Raw genomic sequence first — 17734 nt, 5'->3', positions numbered from 1 at the left:
CCTATAGAGTTGTTTGAGTTCCTTACATATTCTGCTTATTAATCTCTTGTCAGATGGGTAGCTTTGCAAATATTTTCTTCCATCCTATGGGTTGTCTCTTCACTTTGTTGACTGTTTCCTTTGCTGTGCAGTAGCTTTTTAACTTGATATGATCCCATTTATTCATTTTTGCTTTGGTTGCTTGTGACTATGGGGTATTACTGAAGAAATTTTTGCCCAGACCAATGTCTTGGAGAGTTTCCTCAGTTTTTTTTTGTAGTAGTTTCATAGTTTGAAATCTTAGATTTAAGTCTTTAATCCATTTTGATTTGATTTTTACGTAAGGTGTGAGGTGTAGGGATCAAGGTTCATTCTTCTGCATATGGATAACTAGTTTTCCCAGTGCCATTTATTGAAGAGAGTGTCTTTTCTCCAATGTTTGTTCTTGGCACCTTTGTTGAAAATTCATTTCCTGTAGCTGTGTGGATTTGTTCCTGGGTCCTCTTTTTGTTCCATTGGTTTATGTGTCTGTTTTTATTCTAATACCATTCTGTTTTGGTTACTATAACTTGGTAATATAATTTGAAGTCAGATAATCTGATTCCTCCAGTTTTATTCTTTTTGCTCAGGATAGCTTTGGCTATTTTGATTCCACATAAATTTTATGTGGCACAGGCCTTTAATGTGTGGAATCTTGTGATTCCACATAAATTTTAGGATTTTGTTTTATTTCTTTGAAGAATGTCATTAGTATTTTGATAGAGATTGTGTTGAATCTGTAGATTGCTTTGTTTAATATGGATATTTTAACAGTATTGATTTTCGAATCCATAAACATAGAATATCCTTCCATTTTTTTCTATTCTCTTCAATTTCTTTTATCAGTGATTTATAGTTTTTATTATAGAGATCTTTCACCACTTTTGTAAAATTTATTTCTAGGTATTTAATTTTGTATGTTTCTGTTGTAAATGGGATTACTTTTTTGAATTCACGTTCAGATTGTTCACTGTTGGCATATAGATATGCTACTGATATTGATTGAGTGCTTGAGATGGGATCTCACTTTGTCACCCAGGCTGGGGTGCAGTGACACAGTCATGGCTCACTGCAGCCTTGAACTTCTGGGGTCAATCAGTCTGCTCACCTCAGTATCCTGAGTAGCTGGCACTACAGGCATGTGCCACCATGTCCGGGTAATTTTTGTGTTTTTTATAGAGGCAGGGTTTTACCATGTTGCCCAGCTGGTCTCGAACTCCTGGGCTCAAGCAGTCCACCTCATCTTCACAAAGTGCTGGGATTATAGACATGAACCATCATGCCTGACCACTACTCATTTTTGTATGTTGATTTGTGTATACTGCAACTTTACTGAATTTGTTTATCAGTTCTTACACTTTTTTGGTGGACTCTAGGTTTTTCTAAAAACAGGATCACATCATCTGCAAATAAAGATAATTTGACTTACTCCTTTCCAATTTAAATGCTCTTTATCTCCTTCTCTTGTTGGATTACACTAGCTAAGGCTTCCAGTTCTATGTTGAATAATAGTGGTGAAAGTACATGTTCTTATCATGTTCCAGATCTTAGAGGAAATGCTTTCAGTTTTCTCCATTCAGTATGATACTGGTTGTTGGTCTGTCATATATGGCTTATTATGTTAAGGCATATTCCATTTGTATCAGGTTTTTTTTTGAGGGTTTTTATCATGAAGGGATGTTGTACTTTATCAGATGCTTTTTCAGCATCAATTGAAATGATCATTTTTTTATCCTTCATTCTGTTGATATCGTGTATCACATTGATTGATTTGCATATATTGAGCCATCCTTGCATCCCTAGGATAAATCCCACTTGGTCATGATTAATGACCTTTTTAATGTATTTTTATTTATTTATTTATTTTTTTTATTATTATTATACTTTAAGTATTAGTGTACATGTGCACAATGTGCAGGTTAGTTACATATGTGTACATGTGCCATGCTGGTGTGCTGCACCCATTAACTCGTCATTTAGCATTAGGTATATCTCCTAATGCTATCCCTCCCCCTTCCCCTCACCCCACAACAGTCCCCAGAGTGTGATGTTCCCCTTCCTGTGTCCATGTGTTCTCATTGTTCAATTCCCATCCATGAGTGAGAACATGCGGTGTTTGGTTTTTTGTCCTTGCGATAGTTTACTGAGAATGATGATTTCCAATTTCATCCATGTCCCTACAAAGGACATGAACTCATCATTTAATGTATTTTTAAATTCAGCTTGCTAGTATTTTCATGAGGATTTTTGCATCAATATTCATCAGTGAGATTGGCCTATAGTTTTCTTTTTTTAGTATGTCTTTGGTTTTGGTATCAGGGTAATATTGGCCTTGTAGAATTAGTGTGGAATTCTTCCCTCCTCTCTATTTTTTGGAATACTTAGAGTAGGATTGATATTAGTTCTTAAAATGTTTGGTAGAATTCAGTGAAGCCATCTGGCCCCAGGCTTTTCTTTACTGGGATACTTTTTATTAAGGCTTCACTCTTGTCACTTGTTATTGGTCTGTTAGGTTTTAGATTTCTTAATGGTTCAATCTTGGTAGGTTTATGTATCTAGGAATTGATCCATTTCTTCTACATTTTCCAAATTTATTGACATATAGTTGCTCATAGTAGCCACTAATGATCCTTTGAATTTCTACAGTATCAGTTGTAATGTCTCCCTTTTCAAATCTGATTTCATTTGTTTGGATCGTCTCTTTTTCTTAGTCTCACTAAAATGTTGCCAATTTTGTTTATCTTTTCAAGAAGCCAACCTTTTGTTTAATCACTCTTCTGTATTTTCTTCATTTCAAATTCATTTATTTCTGCTCTGAACTTTAGTATTTCTTTTCTTCTACTAATTTTGAGTTCAGTTTGCTGTTACTTTTCTAGTTCTTTAAGATGCATTATTAGGTTATTTATTTGAAGATTTTCTTGTTTCTGACGCAGGCATTTATAGCTATAAATTCTCTTCTTAATAGTGCTTTTGCTGTATCCTGTATGTTTTAGTATGTTGTGTTTTTATTATCATTTGTTTGAAGAAATTTTTCAATTTTATTCTTAATTTCTTCATCATTACACTGGTGATTCAGGAACATATTGTTTAATTTCAATATATTTGTATAGTTTTTAATATTCCTGTTATTATTGATTTGTAGTTATATTTCACTGTGGTCAGAGAAGATGCTTGATATTTCAGGTTTTTCGAATGTTTTCAGACTTGTTTTGTGACCAAACATATGGTCTGTTCTTGAGAATGACCCATGTGCTGAGGAGAAGAATGTATATTCTGTAGCTGTTGGATGCAATGTTCTGTAAATATCTGGCCAGGCATGGTGGCTCACACCTGTAATCCCAACACCTTGGGAGGCTGAGGCAGGTGGATCACCTGAGGCCAGGAGTTCGAGACCAGCCTGGCCAACATGGTGAAACCCCGTCTCTACTAAAAATAAAAAAATTAGCTGGGTGTGGTGGCATGCGCCTATAATCCGAGCTACTCAGGAGGCTGAGGTAGGAGAATTGCTTGAACGTGGAAGATGGAGGTTGTGGTGAGCTGAGAATCATGCCACTGCACTCCAGCCTGGGTGACAGAGCAAGACTCCATCTCAAAAAAAAAAAAAAAAAAAAAAAAAAAAAAACAAGAAATGTTCTGTAAATATCTTTAGATCCACTTGTTCTGTAGTACAGATGAAGTCTGCTGTTTCTTTTTTGATTTTTTTTTTTTTTTTTTGTCTGTGAGATCTGCCCAATGCTGAAAGTGGGATATTTTCATGTGTCTAGCTATTATTGTATTGGAGTCTATCTCTTTAGTTCTCATAATATTTTCCTTATATATTTGGTTGCTCCAGTGTTGGGTGCATGATACGGTTTGGCTCTGTGTCCCCATCCGAATCTCATCTTGAATTGTAATCCCCACGTGTTGAGGGAGGGACCTATAATCCCCATGTGTCAAGGGAGGCAAGTGATTGGATCATTGGGGGGCAGTTTCTTCCATGCTGTTCTCGTAATAGTGAGTGAGTTCTTATGAGATCTGATGATTTTATAAGTGTTTGGAAATTCCTCCTTCACTCTTGTCTTTCCTGCCAACTTGTGAAGAAGGTGCCAGTTTCCCCTTCGACCATGATTGTAAGTTTCCTGAGGCCTCCCCACCACGTGGATCTGTGAGTCAATTAAACCTCTTTCCTTTATAAATTACCCAGTCTTGGGTAGTTCTTTATAGCAGTGTGAAAATGGACAAATACAGCACATATTTATTTACAATCGTTATATCCTCTTGCTGGATTGACCCCTTTATCACTATATAATGACCGTCTTTGTCTCTTCTTACAATTTTTTTCTTGAAATCTATTTTATCTGATTAGATGTAACTACTCTTGCTGTGTTTTGTTTCACTGGCTTGGAATATCTGTTTTCATCTCTTTATCTTCAGTCTATGTGTATCTTTATAGTTGAAGTGTGTTTCTTACAAGCAACAGATCATTAGGTCTTGTTTTTTAATTCATTCAGCCACTTTATTTCTTTTGATTGTAGAGTTTAGTCCATTTACATTTAATGTTATTATTGATAAGTAGAGACTTGCTACTGCCATTTTGTTATTGCTTTCTGGTTGTTTTGCAGACTTCGCTTCCTTTTTTCCTTCCTTGTCTTCCTTGTAGTGAAGGTGGTTTTCTCTGGTGGTATGATTTAATTTCTTGCTTTTTATATTTTGTGTACCCATTGTATTTGTTTCAGTTTGAGGTTATTACAAGGCTTGCCAACACAATCTTATAACCTGTTATGTAAAACTAATGGCAACTTCACTTCACACTGATTGCATAAAGAAACAAACACACAAAAAGGAACCTAATGAAAACTACGCCGTAACTTTGTCTCTCTAGTTTTAAACTTTCTGTTGTTTTTCTTTTTATCTTAACTGTACTATCTATGTCTGGAAAAGTTTTGTAGTTATTATTCATTGGTTCATTATTTAGTCTTTCTACTTGGTATATTTATACACTGCAATTACAGTGTAATACTACTCTGTGCTTTTCTGTGTGCCTACTATTACCAGTGAGATTTGTACCTTCAGATGGTTTCTTCTTGCTCATGAACATCCTTTTCTTTCAGATTGTAGAGCTCCCTTTAGCATTTCTTTTAGGACACGTCCGGTGTTGATGAAATCCTTTAGCATTTGTTTGACTGGGAAAGTCTTTTTATCTCCTTCATGCTTAAAGGATATTTTCACTGGATATACTATTCTAGAGTAAAAGTGTTTTTCTTTCAGCACTTTAAATATGTCTTGCCACTCTTGTGGCCTGTAGGATTTCCACTGGAAAGTCTGCTGCCAGATGTATTGAAGCACCATTGTATGTTATTTCTTTTCTCTTGCTGCATTTAGGATCCTTTCTTTATTCTTGACCTTTAGATTATTAAATGCCCAGAGGTAATCTTTCTGCTTGCTGTTCTATAAGCTTCTTTTACTTGAATTTGATATCTTTCTCAAGGTTGGGGAAGTTCTCTGATTATTCTTTTGAATAAACTTTCTACCCCTCTCTTTTTATCTATCTCTTCTTTAAAGCTATTTACTCTTAGATTTGCCCCTTTAAAGCTGTTTTCTGATTTTGTAGGCATGCTTCATTTTTTCTTATTCCTTTTTTCTCCTCTATGTATTTTCAAATAGCCTGTCTTCAAGCTCACTACTTCCTTCTTGATCAGTTCTGCTGTTAAGATACTCTGATGACTCTGATGCATTCTTCAGCATGTTATTGCATTTTTCAATTATAGAATTTCTGCCATGTATATATATATGTATATATATATATTTAAATTTATTTTATTTTATTTTTTGAGACACGGTCTGGCTCTATCACCCAGGCTGCAGTGCAGTGGTTGGATATCAGCTCACTGTAACCTTCACCTCCCTACTCATTCTGATTGATTTAAAAAAAAAATTTAATCCCTTTGTTAAATTTATCTGATAGAATTCTGAATTTCTTCTCTGTGTTATCTTGAATTTCTTTGAGTTGCCTCAAAACAGCTATTTTGAATTGTCTATCTGAGTTGTCATATGTCTCTGTTTCTTCAGAATTGGTTCCTGGTGCCTTATTTAGTTCATTGGTGAGGCCATGTTTTCGTGGATGATGTTTATACTTGCTAATGTTCTTCAGTGTATGAGCATTGAAGACTTAGGTATTTATTATAGTCTTCACAGTCTGGGCTTGTTTGTGACTGTTCTTCTTGGGAAGGCTTTCCAGGTATTTGAAAGGACTTGGACCCCAACCCCAATAAGGCTGTGTTTTTTGCTGACTCGTAGAGTACCATTTTGGTGGTCTTAGATAAGATGTGGAAGAATGATCTGGATTACCAGCCAGAGACTCTTATTCTTTTCCCTTTCTCCCATACAAACAGAGTCTATCTCTCTTTGCTGAGCCACCTGCAACCGGGGGTGTGGTGATGCAAGTAAGTCTTTGGCCACCACCACTAGGGCTGCACTGGGTTAGACCTGAAACCTGCACAGTGCTGGGTCTTGCCCCAGTGTCTTCCCTTCAGGGCCGTGAGTTCCCACAGGCTCCAGGAATGTCCAAAGTGCTGTCTGGGAGCCAGGGACTGGAGTTAAACAGCTTAGCAATTTTCGTGATATTCTGTTCTACTGTCATTATGCCTGCACTCAAACCACAATACAAAGTCTTTCCTACTCTTTTCTTCACTTTCCACAGGCAGAGCTGCCTCTCCCTGTGGCCACCCCCACCACCGGTCCACAGGGGATTCCTTCAGGCCGCCACTGATGTTTACTGAGAGCCTAGGGGCTCTTCTGTCAGCTTGTGATGAATGCTGCCAGGCCTGAGACTCGCTCTTTGGGGCAGTGAGCTCCCCTCTGTCCCAAAGCACATCTGGAAATGCTGTCCAAGAGCCTAAGCCCGGACTTTGGGACCCCAAGAGCCAGCTTATTACTCTACCCCCATGTAGCTGAGCTGGTACATAGGATGCAAGACAAAGTTCCCTTTATTTTTCCCTCTGCTTTTCTGAAACATTAGTAGTATTTCACTGTAGGCACCACAGCTGGGAATATGCTGGGTCACCCCTGAAGCTAGTAAGTCTCAGAGCCCAAGACACATGGTGTATTCCCTTCGTTATCACTGCTGGTTATTCAGGGCCCAAGAGTTCTTTAATCTGCAGGTGATGAATCCTACCAGGACTGGGTCCTTACCTTCAAGGCACTGGGTTCACTTTTGGTCCAGGTTGTGTCTAGAAATGAAATATCATTCGAGAGCTAAGGCCTGGAATGGGGCTCATGACTCTGCCTGGTGCCCTATCCTACTGTGGCTGAGCTGGTATCCTAGATGCAAGTCAAAGTCCTTTTTACTCTTTGCTCTCCTCTCCTTAAGCAGAAGCAAGGAGTAACTTTCATTGCTATGAGCTTCACTGCCTGGGGTTAGGGCAGGGCTGATGCAAGCACTTCCTTAGCCATGCAAGCTGGTGTCTCTCTAGGTCATGTGCAACCCTAGTTCACCGGCCCTAAGCCCAACCTAGCACTAGGAGGAGCCTAGAAATTGCAGTCCTTGTGTCCTAGACTGCCTTTCAAGTTTATCTAGGAACCCAGCGTACTTTAGCCTGGGTGGCGAGGCTTGCCAAGAAACTCATGTTCTGTCCCTTGGGATATGTGATTCCCCTCTGGCTAGGGCTGGTCCTCATGCTCCCTCTATGGAAGGAGCCCAGCATAGCTTTATTCTTTGCTGTGACAGGGCAGCACTGAGACCAATGTAAAGTTCTCCAGTCGTTGAGCTCTCGTTCCCCAAAGTGCAGTTTCTGTCTGCAGTGCATGGCCACTGCTGGGCGATGGGGCAGAGGTGGCATCAGTGATTCAAGTCTGTCTCTCCTGCCCCCCTCAATGCCTCTTCCCATGATACGAAGTTAAAAACAAGTACTGTGATCGCTCACCTGATTTTTGGTTCTTGTGATGGTGCTTTGCTATGCGCAGATAGTTGTTAAAATTTGTTGTTGCAGCAGGGTGGATGAACGGGATAGACCTCTATTCTGCCATTGTGCTCTGCCCTCCTCTGATGTTGATTTTTATGTTACATATGTCATTTCACACCTTCTTATGGAGGCTGAGGATATTAGTCACTTGTATGTTCCTTTTATTTTCTCTCCCCTCACCTCCTAATTTTTAGTTATATTTTAATTTTCGTGTTGTCTAAATTTATAACATTCATGTTTATAATCACATTTCTTACAGTACTTGAGTATTTGTTCTTTATTTAAGTGAATTCAATACTCACTCTTAATTTTCCCCCACTTTATTAGTTGGAACTTAATTTCCAGGTTCTTTCTTTTGACTCAGTTCTTAGTTGGCTGCATTTCATGGCTATTCTTTTTCCACAGGGGGCTTATATGTATTGTAAACTTAAAGTTCTCCCATGTTTAAGAATATTAGCCTGCTGTCTTTATATTTGAATGGCATTCTGCTTAACTTTATATATTTTTTTCTGGGTGTGGAAATATATTTTCTCAAAAAAAATTTTTTTTTTCCAAATTGGATTTAGCACCAGGCTGCTGCTGACATCAGCGTTCCATTCTGGGGGAGGCTGGAAGGCTTGCATTGCAATGGAAGGGCATGAGGCACCTGCTGCCACAGCAGATGATCAACAAATGAAGGACCATAACGGCCCCTTAAGAATTGAAGAATTCTTTAAAGTTTGACTATTTGGGGAACACTGACCAAGGACGTGCCCTGATTTTCCATTTCGGAAAGTCACAGTTCAAGTTGTAAATTTCTGGCTGGTCGTGGTGGCTCACACCTATAATTCCACCACTTTGAGAGGCCAAGGTGGGTGGATCACTTGAGGTCAGGAGTTCGAGACCAGCCTGGCCAACAAGGTGAAACCTCATCTCTACTAAAAATACAAAAATTAGCCGGGCGTGGGGTAGCGCATGCCTGTAGTCCCAGCTACTGGAGAGGCTAAGGCATGGGAATTGCTTGAACCTGGAAGGCAGAGGCTGCAGTGAGCCAAGATCATGCCACTGCACTCTAGCCTGGGGGACAGAGCAATACTCTGTCTCAGGAAAAAAATAATAATAATAAAGTTATAAATTTTTGTTCTACAATTTCTGTATTTCAGAAGATAATGTAGAATTTAATTCACATTGTCTTCCCAAAAGGAAGAGAAAAAAAAAAAAAACAGTTCTTCTTAGGAGTCTTTTCCTTTTTCGGTCTTAAATGTCAATGATCACAAAAACTTCTGGGTTTTCTTAATTATAGACCTGCATTGCTGAATATGTTATAACTTTGACTTCTGTTCCCTGAGGATGCTTGGACAATAAACATTCTCTCCACCCAACTGATTGTAATTGGAAATGTCTTTGATCAATACAAAGTACTTTCACTTCCCAGGGTATGAAGAATTCATCAGCATTGGACTTATGAAGCCACTCATCTAAAAAGTGAAAAAGAAAAGTAGAAACATCTTGGGTTTCTACTTCTATTGTTTGGAGAGGCTCCACAGTCCTGGTATCTATCATGTAACCAAATATGGCCATTGCACATTGCTCAAATGCTTCCTCCAGAGTATCTCCCCATGTGTGTAACTGGACATCTGCTGTATGATCCAAATACTCGTAATTCCTATTGACTGGCGGATAGTTGGCCTTGATCGCCTTCTGTTCCTCAGTCAAATTGTAATCTCTAACATCTCCCTCTTTCTGTGCCATTACTGCCTTGCTTGACTTAATATTGTTGGGTAACACTTAAATTCCCTTAGAACTTTGCAGACATTGTTTTGTTATCTTCTGACTTTGAATGTTGCTTTCAGAGGACAGTCTGATATTTTCCCTCAATTTTTGATTTGCTTTTTGTGTCTTCTGCCTGTGATTTCTTTGTCCAGAAAATTCTTTAAGAGGAATATGGCTCAGTATTGAACATTATTTATCAAATTATCCTGGGACATAGTTTCTTGTTATAATCAGCAGATTCTGATTTTTCCTTCAGTTCTTAGGAAATTTTTTAGATTATACTTTGAAATACCACTTTCACTTTATTTTGTTTTTCCTTACTTAGTAACACTTAATAATATGTTAGATATAAGTTTGTCTTTCACATCTATTAGTTATTCCTTAGTTGCTTGACTTTCTTTGATCCTTAGCCTTATTTTTCCACCAGTAAGTACATTTTTAATGTTTTATTTTGTCTGGGATATTTATTTGTAATTTATTTATTATGTCTATAAAGCTTATGTTTTGTTCCTAATTTTGTTTATTTAGGACTTCAGCCCCTTTCCTTAGTCACTTTGAGTTTTATCTTATTTGCATTATGTTTTTGTTATGTTGTTCATTAGAAAAAATAATCATGAATAATTTTCTTTTCTTCTTTGAGATACTTTCTCATCAGATGTTTTGTCTTTTCTATATTAACGTTTTATTTTAAATTTATTTATTAACTTATTTGTTGATTGGTGCTATATGTTTGTATAACTACCATACTTTTTTGTTTCATTGTGTTCATTCTTAGAATGCTCTGTGCAGATATTCTGTTAGCTTAGACAACAGGATATCTTAGTGACTTATTTCCCTCTCCATCCTCTGTGTAAAGCTAATATTTCCCCCATCTGAGCTACAGTTTGATTTTTGTAGAATATCCTGTGGCCTATCATGAAGAGGAAGAGCTTATTTGAAATAGGTGAGGAATCTTTCTTAGAAACCCTCATTTTTTTCTAAGATTTTGTTAAATATTTTCTACCAAGTTCATTCTATCTCATTAGACTATAGACAGTTCTCATGGGAAGATGTGCTTAGGCTTTGAATCATTTTCCTCAGTCATTTAAGAGAGTAGAGTCGAGTTTACTTCAGTTTTAGTGAATCAGCCCCATTTTTCAATTTCTTGCTTCACCAGTATTTGTTCTGTAAGTTTTTCTGGCATCTCCAGGTAGAGGAGGAAAGAGGTAATGTTACCTACTCAGTTTGTTTCTCTCTGTATTTGAAGGCATTAAGAAAATTATCAGAATTTTGTCAACTTACCAATATTGCTTTGGGGGCATGGGGACATGATTAAGAACTAAGCTTTGTTGCTCCCTCAGTTCTAGAACCAGTTTGTTTTTGTTCCCCTTGGCAACCAATTTTTTAATGTTTGGTGATTTATGGTGCATTCCTTACATTGTTTCATTATTTATAAAAATTATTTTTTGTTATTTATTTATTTTTTGCTAATTTGTTTTTAGGAATTGAGGAAGGAAAAAAAATGTAATTGCAATATCAGCCTACCATCCTAACCTGGAATCTATTTCTTAGTGTACTTTCTAATTAATTATGGAGATGCTTTCTTTGTTGTAACTATGGGTTAAGATTGCACTTTTTTTAAATTTGAAATTTAGTGATTGTGGTGGTGGGTAGTGTATGTGTTCTTTTGTGTGTGAATGAGAGAGAATGATGGAGTAAACACGTGGAATTGGTGTATGAATGAGAGAGAACGAGGAAGGTGGAAATATGGAATTGAAAATTGAAGAAATGTTTCTAAAACTCTGTTGTGAAAGAGATTAAATTGATTTGATCCGAACAGTATATATATTTTCAGTTTAGGTGAGGAATGATGGTGCCAACAGTAGCTAATATTTCATGAATCCTTATGCTATTTCAGTAGCTATTAGAGGTATGTGTAAGTAGTAACTAATTCTTACAACAAACCTCTGAGATAGTACTGATATTATCCCTCATTTTATAAGTTTGAAAATAGCATGAAGCAGAAATAACCTAGAGTTACAACTTGGATCCAGATCCAGGTAATCTGTTTCCCAATTACTAATCTATGAATTTGGTTCAAATTTTATTAGATTTCTAAAGACCGTGTGAATAGGATCTAATCCTGGAATACATTGCAGCTTTATTCTAAGCTATTTACTTTTATGTTTTGTCTAATATAGTTTTTCATTTTAATCATTGTGCTGTGAGATTTGCAATATTGTGTAGTAATATTTTAAGGCGTTATAATAAAATATCTAAATAAAACAAGAAATATTTCCAAATATTGTTGTTACTTAAAATTTTAGCAGAGAAAATATATTTGTTCATCTCTTCTACATCAGAGTCCATTTTAAGAGAGCAAACGTATATTTTTTTTTATGTCTGCTAGTCTTTACCTTTTTTCAACAAACTTCAATTTGTTGAAGTATGCTCATGTTCTAACTGTATTGCTCTTAAACAATACTCTGCAGGATGAGGCTTTTTTTTTTTTTGAGACAGCTTATATCTTAGAGGTTATCTGTATTCAGCCTTGAATTCAAGCTGTACATTCTTAAATAATATAACTGAATTTTATCTACTGCTAGTTACCTTCTTCTGCAAAAAAAGATGTTGTCATCTATTTAATGTACGATTTGTGGTTGTAAAGTAGCTGACTTGTTTCATTTATTATCAAAGGATTGATGACAGTGTAGATCTGCAATGTGCATCTCTTTAGTTCATTGCATGCTTATCATTGGAGTGGGATATCCTTGACATTTTATGCTTTTGGTTTACAGAGAGGTTCCATGAATGTCATGACATCATTGATTAGATGTACATCTTAACTTTGTTTCTTAATCTTATGGTTATAAACAGAATATTTATGAAAAAAATTATGTCATGCAGAAACATTATACCTTGTAAACATTGTGCATGTGTGAATATACAAGTTTCCTGGCAATCATTTTTGTAAAGAAGGTTGTCTTTTAGAATTTTAGTTTCTTTAAACTAATGTGATATATCTGTAAAACATGTGTACTGACGATTATCACTTAATGATTTTTCTTTTAGGAATCTATGTGAGTTAAAATCAACTTTAGTAAGAATTTTCAAAAGGTCTTTGGGCCAATGTTGCTTTGAATTTTATCTAACATACTGTAAAACTCACTTGTTGCTAGCTTCAGTGGAACTGCAAACCAGGTGGTCTTGGTTTTTTTGAAGTAATAAAAATGGAGTATTTTTTTTTTTATTAAATAAAGACCATGAAAGCACTGATTATTATTATTATTATTATTACTATTATTATTATTTTGAGACAGAGTCTCACTGTGTCACCCAGGCTGGAATGTAGTGGTGCGATTTTGGCTCACTGCAACCTGAGCCTCCTGGATTCAAGTGATCTTCCCACCTCAGCCTCCCGAGTACATGTGCACACCACCAGACCTGGCTAATTTTTGTTTTGTTTTTTGTAGAGATGGGGTTTTGTCATATTGCCCAGGCTGGTCTCAAGCTCCTGAGCTCAAGCCTCCCAAAGTGCTGGGATTACATATATGAGCCGCTATGTCTGGCAAGTATAGCAATCGATATATTTTTTAGGTGAAGAATTCAAAGATTTTTTTCCAATTAGCAAGCAAAATATTTTTATTAAAATAGTTAACATTTTTGTGAGTACTTATAAATTTTTAAAAATAAACACTTCCATAGTACCACTTGTTTTTCTGAATTCTTAACAAATATAAAATAAATTATCATAACAGTCCTTTGAGGTAAATGTTATTATCTTCAGTCCAATTTTACAGATAAGAAAACTACAGCGAGGCTCAGTGATTTGTTCTAGGTCATATAGCTAGTATGTAATGAAGCTTGGACTTGAACCAGGGTAGTCTGATACCCAGTATAAACTGATGATCTCTTTGCTATGTGGCCTAACATCATCTATTAAGTGATTTAGTACACATTGTCTCATTTCAGTACCACAACACATCCTTGATGTATGTATGCAAGGTAGACTGAGAGAATGTGATTTAGCTTTGATCACAGAACAATTAAATCCATGATCTGAATTAGAACCCAGGTTTCATAACAATAACCCAGTACAGTCTGTCCCCATAGCCTCTGTCGACTTCATGGCAGTGTTTTGCTATTATAATAATATATTCTATTATTGAACATATTCTTGACATTTCTAAAGGAATGTGAAACATTTTAACAATTACATATTTTAGTGTTATGTATTTTGGGGTAATGTATATACCAATTTTAGAGCTAATCATGGTAAATTATTCAATTTTCCTCTTAAGTAGCTGCTTTTTTCCTCATTGATCGATTTTTAAATTTAAACATGTTTATTTTTCTAATTATAAAAATGAAGTATTTTTTAATATAGAAAATTTAGAAAATAAAAAATGTAAAGAATGAAAGTCGTTTATTGTTTAGCTTGAACATCTGTTTATCTTTGTTGGATTTTGCTTTTTGTTTTTGACTAATTTGAAATAACTATAGATGTAAAACAAGTTGCGAAGGTAATGCAAAGGTCACATCTATTTTTTACCCTATTTTCTTTTTTGTTATACACATATACTCATTTAACTTATTAAATGAATCTACCCATTCACCAAATTAGAGTTGTATGCATGCTTCTTTAAAATCTAACATTAAAATAATGTATTGTTAGCAATTTGCCATTTGTGAAAATTTTTGAAAATGTGATTTGTAACAGCTATTTATATTTCCAATATAAATATGTACTTATTTATTTTACCAGTCTCCATTCTTACACACTTAAATTATGTGTATTTTGCTTTTGTAAATAAAGTTTTGAGGAATTTAGTGTTCAGAAATCTTTATTTATGTTTCTGATTTTTTAGTTTGCTAAAGTCTTTTAAGTGAAAATCTGGGATCAGAGAATGACTTCTTTTGAGAAGCTTTATACTTTTTTCTTGTTTCTCTGTTCCGTTGCCATAATTGAATAATTTTCAGTTTGATAAATAAAAGCATGTAGAATCTTGTTTAAAGTCTGCATTGTATTTAATTTCTAGTGAGAATGAACACTACTTCATTATAATCATGATAGTTTTAATTTTTTTAATGTCTGTTTGTTTCCTTTGCTCATTCAAACAAAACCTGTGTTACTGGTTTTCTTACTGATTTGTATATGGGTTTATATGATAAAGGTTTTTTCCTGTGTTTTATTTGTTGTAATGTGTTCCCCCAGAACTTTCTTTTTATCATTATTTGTATTATAGATTTATAGTCTTTTAAATTTTAATGCAATTTAAGTTTTTTTCTCTATTATTGCTTTCCTTATTTTTAGGTTTAGTAAATTATTTTCCATTTCAAGATTATTTAAATGTTCTCGTATATTCTAGATTTTCTGTGGCTTTATATATATATATATACTTTTTTCTTGTTTCTCTGTTGTTTTATATATATATAGAAAATCTAGAATATATATATTATATATAAATAGCATATAAATATATATATAGTATATATATATATATATATATATATATTTTTTTTTTTTTTTGAGACAGTGTCTCACTTTGTTATCCAGGCTGTAGGGTGGTAGCATGATCATGGCTCACTGCAGCTTTGACCTCCTGGGCTCAAGTGATCCCCCCATCTCTGCCTCTTGAGTAGTTGGCCCCACAGGTGTGTGCCAGCATGCCTAGCTAATTTTTTAAAAAACTTTTGTAGTGACGGGGGCTTGCTATGTTGCCCAGTCTGGTCTCAAACTCCTGGGCTCAAACAATCCACCTACCTCAGCCTCCCAAGCAGCTGGGACTACCGGTGTGTGATACCATGCTTGGCTAATTTTTTATTTTTGAAAGAGATAGGGGTTTCACTGTGTTGCCCAGGCTGGTCTCAAACTCTTGGGCTCAAATGATCCTCCTACTTTGACCTCCCAAAGCCCGGGATTGCAGGCATAAAACACTGTGCCTGACTGATTTTTAATCTTTAAAATATTTGAGATATTTTTATTTGTATTATGTAAGACTCTAATCTGATTTTCTTTAAATGCTTTTAATCAGTTTCTCCAAAATGATCTCTCTTCGGTTTGCCAAGCTTTCTTTATCACATATGATTCTCATGTGTCTTAGGGGCTAATTCAAGGGATTATATTGTGTTTCATAAATTTTTTTCCTTATCGTTCATCACCCAGTCATTAAGTTAATGGAACATTTTTTGGCTTTTTTCTTTTTATTATGTAAATATAAAAATATATAAAAGTAGAGGGAATAGTATAATGAACACCCATTATCTAGATTTAACAATTTGCTTGATTTTTATTTCTTGCTGAAGTGTTTTAAAGTACATTATAGACTTTGTGACAATTGACCACTTAGTAATTTAGTATGAATCTTTAAAACATGAGGATTTTTTCCTATATAGTTACAACATCATTATCGTTTGTAAAAATCAGTGACAATAATTCACGAATGTGTTCTAATACTTGATATCCTGATTTCCCCAGTTGTTTTAAAAATGTCTTTACTACCCTAATTCCTCTAACAAGTATCTATTGAAGGACCACACATTACAAATAGTTGTTAAATTTCTTTAATTTTTTTAAAAAAAATGTTGGGACAACGAAAGCTTACAGAAATGTCTCAAGTACTGAACAATATTAAAAAAACAAATTTAATGAGATATAATTCATATAATTTACAATTCACCCATTTAAAGTGTACAATTCATTGGTTTTTAGTATATTGAGAAATGTGCCACCATCACCACAATCAATTTTAGAACAGTTTAATCACCCCAAAAAAGAAACCCTGGACCATAATTTATTAGTCACTCCCCATTTGTCCCTAAATTACCCCTAGACAACCATGAATCTGCTTTCTGTCGATTTGCCTATTCTGCTGATTTGATAACATTGTAATTACAGTTTTATATGATAGGTGGTGTTTTGTGATTGACTTATTTTACTTAACATAGTATTTTCAACTTTATCGAAGCTGTAGATCTTCTGGGGATGAAAGAAGGTGAGATTTTAGGATGGGACACTTTCTGGAATTTAGTTCATTTGTGTTTCTTTGCATCCTATTATTATTAGTGTTGGAGCAGTAATTTCTTGCAACTTTTGTACATCCTACTTAGAAGCCAACATCCATCTAAATTTTTTAAATTTAAATATTGTTTTTAAGATGGATAATATATTCATAGTTCTAAACATACAGAAGAGTTTACAGGAAAAACTTTTCTGTCTTAGGGGAATCAGTATTATCAGTTTCTTATCTTCCCCTCTGCCCCCGAAATGTTTTATACAGGGCATACAAATATGTTTTGTATTCTTTTACATGGATGGATGTATCATATACCTACTGTTGTGCACCTTGCTTTTTTCTTTTTTACTTAAAATAACATCTTCGTGTGAGCATATACTGAGCTTTCTAATTTTTTGTGCTTTGTATAATCAGTATATATTTTTATATCTCTATATTTATTATAACAGGTCTTCATTATTTGACATTTATGTTGTTTCTATTCTGTGGTATTACGTGCTCCTGTTTATAATTTTGTATTCTGCATTTTGTTGATATATATTTCTGTAGGTAGCTATTGAATTTTGTATTTTTCTTTATCTATTAAATTATATTGTTTTCTTAATGTCATCCTTAAAAATAATGCTGTATATTAACAAATTTTTAAAACTCATCTTACTTTATATGGATAAATCCTACCAGATGAAGGGTGGGTTTTTTTTTTTTTAGAGTCTCGTTCTGTCGCCCAGGCTGGAGTGCAGTGGCGCCATCTCGGCTCACTGCAAGCTCCGCCTCCAGTGTTCACGCCATTCTCCTGCCTCGGCCTCCCGAGTAGCTGGGACTACAGGCGCCCGCCAGAACGTCCGGCTAATTTTTTGTATTTTTGGTGGAGACGGGGTTTCACCATGTTAGCCAGGATGGTCTCGGTCTCCTGACCTCGTGATCCGCCCTTTTTTTTGTTTGTTTGTTTTCTTGTTTTTTTTTTTTTTTTGGAGATGGGCTCTCACTCTGTCACCCAGGCTGGAGTGCAGTGGCCCAGTCTGAGCTGAC

The 17734-nt window shown here is 35.3% G+C and overlaps 2 protein-coding genes across 6 annotated transcripts in view; one reads left to right on the top strand and one right to left on the bottom strand.

The window, feature by feature from the left end:
- The window catches only part of LRBA (LPS responsive beige-like anchor protein), a 764782-nt gene that overhangs the window by 296820 nt on the left and 450228 nt on the right, over window positions 1-17734 (top strand). The gene's annotated exons all lie outside the window — the stretch shown is intronic.
- On the bottom strand, window positions 9231-9689 carry LOC129034967 (protein archease-like). Of its 3 annotated transcripts, none has more exons than XM_054484865.1 (2): window positions 9360-9689; window positions 9231-9281 (listed from the first exon to the last, which is right to left on the bottom strand). In XM_054484865.1, exons 1-2 carry the CDS (start codon window positions 9687-9689, stop codon window positions 9231-9233), a joined length of 381 nt encoding a protein of 126 aa, XP_054340840.1. The 3 variants fall into 3 exon arrangements, with proteins under 3 accessions (XP_054340840.1, XP_054340838.1, XP_054340839.1); XM_054484864.1 differs by having other exon boundaries at window positions 9235-9309; XM_054484863.1 differs by having other exon boundaries at window positions 9231-9689.

This window comes from Pongo pygmaeus, chromosome 3 (genome assembly GCF_028885625.2).
Source record: "Pongo pygmaeus isolate AG05252 chromosome 3, NHGRI_mPonPyg2-v2.0_pri, whole genome shotgun sequence".
Lineage (NCBI taxonomy): Eukaryota > Metazoa > Chordata > Mammalia > Primates > Hominidae > Pongo > Pongo pygmaeus.
This window is presented reverse-complemented; position numbering and strand designations above follow the sequence as displayed.

Excerpts from the sequence above, each read along its gene's own strand:
- LOC129034967 (XM_054484863.1), bottom strand. The coding sequence starts at position 9,689 with ATGGCACAGAAAGAGGGAGATGTTAGAGATTACAATTTGACTGAGGAA.